This window comes from Chrysochloris asiatica, unplaced genomic scaffold (assembly GCF_000296735.1).
Source record: "Chrysochloris asiatica unplaced genomic scaffold, ChrAsi1.0 scaffold00034, whole genome shotgun sequence".
NCBI lineage: Eukaryota > Metazoa > Chordata > Mammalia > Afrosoricida > Chrysochloridae > Chrysochloris > Chrysochloris asiatica.
This window is the reverse complement of record NW_006408552.1, coordinates 10,204,011-10,210,818: the sequence shown is the minus strand read 5'-3', so window position 1 is coordinate 10,210,818 and position 6,808 is coordinate 10,204,011. Positions and strand designations below refer to the sequence as shown.

Sequence of the window (6,808 nt, the reverse complement as noted above, 5' to 3'; positions counted from 1 at the left end):
CTGGTCTGCTGTGAGGGAGTTTCCCAGGGGTGTGACCTGCACAACTTTTTTATTTTAGAAAGACAGAGACGTGAGCACATAAAGAGGGACCTGGTACCACCGAGAGACCCAAGCTGGGAGCAGAACCTACAGATGCTGAATGGAGACAAGGATCCTTCCCCAACGTCAGCACTCTGAATTCGGACTCTTCTAGCCTCCTAAACGGTGAGAGAAACTCCCCCAAACCAGAGAAGCACAGCTGCACCACAGATAGGATTCAGTCAGTCTCACTGAACTGTCTAGATAAACATGAAGAAGGCACAAACAAAACTACTCTGGGAAATGCTAAACATGTATTTATTTCACGAGGAAAGAGATGGGAAGGGGATGACTACCACACAACTGGACAGGGTTGGTGACAGGTGGAAGGGTCAGTCGTCTAACCTGCACTCCCCTCCAACCACCCCCCACTCAGGACCAGGCTGGTCTACACCCTCCCAGCTTTTTTGCTTGGCCAACGAGCAAACAGCCAGCCAACCCATGCAGCTCCTTGGCAGCCTTGTCCAGACCAGGCGAATGGTTAAGGTAAGAAGTCCACAGCTACGTCTGCTCTGCCACACGCACAGCGGCACACACTCAGGCCCACGCACACACATCCATATATTAATTCTGATGTACAAGTGCACCCTAACCAGAGGGCAATCAAAAAACAAAAAAATTCAGTATTATTCTTAGAGAAGACCGCATCGTCTTCTCCTCGTCACTTTCAGGGGAGAGAGCTGCAGCAGGCTCCAGGTCAGGTGGTCTCCCCAGGCAGCGGAGCCCTTCCTGCTTGTTCAGCCTGTTGGTGTCTCTGTGTTCCCTCAAAGGAGCATGTGGGAGAGTCTGGAAGAGGTGGACTAAGGTGCACCTGACCAGGGCCACACTGAGAGGGAAAGTAGGTGGCCGCAATCTCCCCTGTCACTTTGATTAGGACAGGGTGGTTGTCAATATCAGAAGCTGCTGTGGCTGCAAACATGGAAGTGGAGAAGGGGCCCCACCGGCCCCAGATCTTGACCCTGGGGTGGGAAAATGACCAGGAGGAGATGTACACGGCTTGGCTCTTCTGCATCCTGGTGTTCCCTTGCTATCTGAGAGGAGGTGGCCATGCTTCCAGGTGACCCCATTCCCTCCTGCTACTTGATGGAGTTCTTAATTGTCCACCTCTGTCCAGTGCAGCTGCGGAGGATGAGGTCGATGCCTGCCAGGCCTCGGTTCTCTACCTCCAGGCAGCGTCCTGTCCCCTTGTTCATGATTGCTCCATTCTGGGAAGATAAAAACAGAAAGGGAGAGAAAGCAAAAGGCAGAGAGAGAAAGATATAACCACCTTCCCTGGCACACAGCTTCTCACTGGGATCCAGTCCCCTTGAAAACTACGGAGCGAACTCGGGAGCATCCTCTGAGTTCCTTTGCCAGAATATAAAGTTAAGTTTAAAATTGGGGATCTAGCATTCTCAACCTCACAGGCTGCATATAGGTCACGGAAAACGAAACCCTCACAACTGGACCAATAAACAAAGAAAAGATTGAGGCTGCCAAGGATTTCATTTTACTTGGATTCATAATTGATGCCTATGGAGCCAGCAGGCAAGAAATCAAAACGTTAAAGAACAAAGATGTCATCTGAGGACTAAGGTGCACCTGACCCAATCCATGGTTCCTTCAATCACCTCCGATGTATGTGAAAGCTGGACAATAAATAAGGAAGACCAAACTAAATCTGTGTTGGAAGAAGCCAGGATGGGGAGGCCTCGGCTCTTGTACTTTGGATGGACTAGTCCTTGGAGGAAGACATCATACTTGGTGAAGTGTAAAGGGTCAGCAAAAAAAAAAAAAGGAAGTTGGATTGACAGAGTAGCTTTAACAGGTTGCTCAAACCAAGGCAATGATTGGGGGGCGGGGGAGGGAGGGTGCAGAGCCAGATAGTGTTTGGGGCTATTGTACATCGGGTTGCTATGAGTTAGGTTAGAACTGACTCAGCAGCACCAAATGTGAACATCAGGAAGGTTAACCCACCGGCCTCTCATGGACCCATGTGCATAGTAGAACTGTGTTCCACGGGTTTTCATGGCTCTGGCCTTCTGGAGCAAACTCGCAGGCCTTTCTTCTAAGGTGCTTCTTGATGGGTTTGAACTGCCAACCATTCACTTAGTAACCTTTACTTACTAGCCAAGTTAACCATTTGTGCCACCTAGCATTGAAATCAACTCAATAGCAATTCGTTGTAGCCAAGCTCTAAGGTCCCTAGAGAGGCCTGGTGTGGTGATGTACGATAAGCACTGGACTGCTAACCACACAGTCAGCAGTTGAAACCCACCAGCCACTCTCAGAAACCCTATACAGAGTCACTATGAGTTGGAATTGACTTGGCAGCACTTAACAAACACGAGTTCTTAAGTGGTACAAAAGATTGGCATTTGAGTCCACCCAAAGATAATCTCAGAAGCGGTACAAAAGATTGGCATTTGAGTCCACCCAAAGATAATCTCAGAAGCAAGTCTTGAAGATCTACTTCAAAACATCAGCCACTGAACTCTTACTGGGAGTGGTTCTAGTGTGACACACAAGATCACTCTTCCTTGTACCCCAGCCCTAGTACTGAGTGCAGTCTCTCCCAGAAACCCCCGTTGCCCACCCCATCGTTCCTGTAATGTAAAGTGCTCTTGTCCGGAGCTTGCCCTGGAGGTAGCCAACTTTCCCACCATGCAGCCCCCTCCCCTGCACTGGGAAGAGACCAGGTCCAGCAAGACTCACCTGGATGAAGGTCCAGCGCTTATACAGACTGCTCTTGACCTTGTCACAGTCAAGCAGCTGAGGGAGGCGGCTCTTGGCGTTGTCCACCAGGCAGCGGGTGTCAGGGAGCAGCGTGGTGGTCCCCAGAGCACCCAGGTGTAGTAGGCCTTCCTTGGTGTAGCGGGCCAGCTGTGTGGAGACAGGAGAGGGGTAGGGAGAGGTGAGTTCAGGTCTGTGGCCTCCCGGTTGTGCCCCTCTCAAGGGGAGACCTCTTGACTTGCTAAAAAGTCTGGGTGCAGACTCCCAGGGTCCCTCCCTGATGTGGCCTCTCTGAGCCTCCATTTCCTGGAGGATGAATCAAACTGACACTGCTGCCGAGTCCCTGGGGGGTGCAAATGGTTACTGTGCTTGCTGCTAGCCAGAAGTTTGCAGGTTTGAGTCCACCCACAGAGGTTCTCAAAACCTCAACACTGAAAACGGTGGAGCACAGATCTAGTCTGACACTCAACGGGGTCACTAAGAGGTAATCCATCATATAGGTACGAACAGGATCAAACTAACACCACAATGAGAGACCACAGCGTTTAGCAGACACACTACACAGACCCTCAGCAATAAGGACATCTTTGTTGGGCCGTGGACTTGACTTTAACTCATAGCAACCCTGGATAGGGTAAAAATAGGGTTTCCGAGGAGCAGCTGATAAATTTGAACTGCTGACCTTGTGGTTCAAACTGAACTTGAGCTTGAGTGCTTATCCTACCTTGCCATACCAGGATTCATAACAAAGATAGAGATGAGACATCAAAGATAAAGGTATGAGAGACAAAATGACAAAGGAGAAAATTCTGGCACCCTGAAAGGTTACAGAGGTGCTAGGAGGAAAGGCTGAGCAGGGACCACAGAGAGGGAGGGAGACTGGTGAGTGGCAGGAGCTGCTTGAGACGCAGGCTTAGCAAGAGCAGATCCATGTGGGAAAGGTGGGAAATCATCTTTTGCCTGCTCTTCCCTGGTGACCACCTCCCATGCTCATTGAATCCTGCGAGTATTGGCAGGGAGGGAGCCTGGTGCACTGCTTTGGGGCCTGGATTCAAGTGGGCTTTGCAGGTTTTCTAGGTCTGGAGCTGAGTTACCAGAGCAGCATTTAATCAGTCACCCTGCCCCCAGCTTCCCTGTGGTCCTAACAGACACTGAAACTAGCTCCATCAAGGACCCCCACAAATCACTTCTGGATTGAGTGTCCTGAACATTGATAACCGTGAACCAGTAGGAACTCCATCTGAGGTGAGAAATTCTGCTGACATAGTCCTTCCACAACCACCCCGTGAGCTCCTTGAATTGCAAGAGCTCCCCCGGAGATTTCTTCCCTCCAGGTCCAACAACGGTACTGCTCGTTTAATATGACAACCCCACAATACCCTGGCAACAACAGACAAGTTTGTCTCACACAGAATGAGAGAGAATTGCTCACACAAACGACAGAGATACAGAGCTAGAAAAACATTGGTAAGAAAGAAAAGGTAAATAGAACGAATTGAAAAAGAACTCAAAAGAATAATTAGTTACCTTCAAAGGACAGATACAAAAGTCGAGACAAGTCGAGGAAAGCAAGAACACAATAAGAATTCAGGAAAACACTACAAGAACAAACAGACGAAATAAATGCCCGTTTTAAAACGAAGATCTTAGAAATGGGTGATACAATGAAAGGGCAAAGGAGTAGATGTAGAGCAATCGAAGCCCAATTTAGTGAGCTTGAAGATAAATCTCTTCTAGAAAGGAGCTCTGGTAGCATAGTGGTTACGAATTAGGCTGCAAACCACAAGGTCAGAAGTTCGAAACTACCAGCTGTGCTGTGGGAGAAAGATGAGGCTTTCTCCTCCTGTAAAGGTTTACAGCCTCGGAAACCCTGTACAGGGTCGCTATGAGTCGGAACCGACTCCACGGCACATAACACCAAGTATGCTAGAGGAACAATTTATGGATGATCGGGATTCCAGGACATGAATAGGTAAGCACAGAGAAAATTATCGAAGACTGGTTGGAAGAAAGTATTCCTAACATTAAGAAAGAAGATAAGCATCTAAGTGGCAGTTGAACAAACCCCAAACAGGATAGATTCTGAAAGAAAATCACCAAGACACATCATAATCAAACTTTCCAAAACCAAAGGCAAGGAAAGAATGCTAAGAGCAGTTCAGGAAAAATGAAAAGTTACAAAGGCAGACCAATCTCCGATTTCTCAGTAGAAACCATGTAGGCAAGAAGGCAATACATATTCAGCAAGGGGGCTACAGCCGCAAAAACCAGGTAGGGTACGCTCCAGTGAGAAGGGGGGGGGAGGGGAGGGGGTCTCACGAAGGAAGCACTCATAGAACCACTCCAGATCTCTGAATCTACCATAAGATCCAGAACGTCAGTTTCCCGCACTCACAAGCGAAAAAACCACAATATTAAAGAAAATACGAGTGAGTTAGTCCAGTTCAGAAAATGGCGCTAAAACGGTGCAAAAGTATCTGCAAAAAAAAAAGACGCAAGAGAGTACACATTTCCCCCACTCTCCCAACTTCATTGCTCAGCCTGGACATCAGGTGGGACAGTTTTCCCACTGTACAGAGGGAGCTGGGCGGACCCCTCGCATCAGTCCACCTTGGAGTAGGTTCTCACTGCAGGTGACCCTGTGTGGGGTTCCGAGGCTGTGGGTCTGAGAAGAAGCAAAGTGCCTCGCCTTTCTCCCAAGTAGCGGCTTGGGGTTTCGGGCTGCCGTCCTTCTAGCCCACGTCTACTGCACTGCCTGAGCTCCCTGTGCAGATCCAATTCAAAGCAATCTGTAAAACCCCAGCATAACAGGACTCAACCATCCCGAGAATTGGGCTGTGTGCAGATACCTAACTGACCTTCAGAGGCAATCGTTCTCCCATTAATTCCCCAATATCTACCTGCACACCTCTACTGTGGTGACTAGCAGAGGGGCCGGAGAGAGTGGTCACCCCCACCTCCTGCTCGAGGCTTCTAACTGCACACACACTGACGGTGTAGCTTGGGACAGCTGACCACAGCTTCATTTGTGTTCCAAAGTGGTGATTTTTGTCTATGCATTTGTATTACTTATGCTTTTTGGTCCTTTTGCTCACACATCTTTCTTTACTGGAGGTGGTAACTTTTTCTCCCTATGTTACCCAAGAACAGACAGCAATCGTGGCCATATAGCCAAGCTATAAGCATATCCCAACAACACCCGCTAAGCATTACTTGTGAAGAGAAGACTATCTCTTGATCATATTCACCAGGAGACACCCAGTAAGCAAAAAACAAATGTTCAAGCTTAAAAAAAAACATGTCGAATAAAAAGCAGCAACAAACCTTATGAAAACACATCCAGAAAACAAGAAAGTAGATAATGAGCTGGAGACAAAGGCTTTATAGAGCAGGTTTTGGATATGCCTGAGAAAGAATTCAGAAGAATGTATGGAAACAAATCTCTCAATACTGCTAAGATAGAAGACAGTCTACAATTCATGCTGGCTAACATGAAGAGGAACAACGTAGGAATCATTGGCATTCCAGAACAGGAAGAAGCAGAGAAGACCACAGAGGAGATAGCTGAAGAGCTTCTGGAAGAAAATTTCCCTAATATCTTGAAAGATGAGAAGCTAAACATTCAAGAAGCCGAACGTACCCCAAGAAGGATAGACCCCAAAAGAAAGTCACCAAGACATATAATAATGAAGCTCTCCAAAGACAAGGAAAGATTATTAAAGGCAGCCAGGGAGAAGAGAAATATCACCTATAAAAAGGCTCTGACTATTCAGAACAAACCATACAGGCAAGAAGGCAATGGGGAGACATATACAAAACCCTTAAAGGAAAAAACTGCCAACGAAGAATTGTCTATTCAGCAGAACTGTCAATACATACGATGGTGCAACCAAAACATTCCAGGATAAACAGAATCTAAGAGATTTTATCAAAACCAATCCATCACTTCAAAACATCCTAACGGGAGTTCTATGGACTAAAAACCAACAAGAACAGACAACAAACAGAGATTTACAGG

The 6,808-nt window shown here is 47.5% G+C and overlaps 1 protein-coding gene across 1 annotated transcript in view; it reads right to left on the bottom strand.

Moving 5' to 3' along the window:
- Positions 1 to 1,118: 1,118 nt before the first annotated feature.
- The window catches only part of WBSCR17 (Williams-Beuren syndrome chromosome region 17), a 648,608-nt gene continuing 642,918 nt past the window's right edge, over positions 1,119 to 6,808 (bottom strand). The window contains exons 10-11 of the mRNA XM_006859716.1: positions 2,773 to 2,940; positions 1,119 to 1,283 (exon numbers count right to left, since the gene is read on the bottom strand). Of these exons, the coding sequence (XP_006859778.1) occupies positions 1,155 to 1,283; positions 2,773 to 2,940 (297 nt within the window). The 3' untranslated portion in view covers positions 1,119 to 1,154. The remainder of the gene's footprint in view (positions 1,284 to 2,772; positions 2,941 to 6,808) is intronic.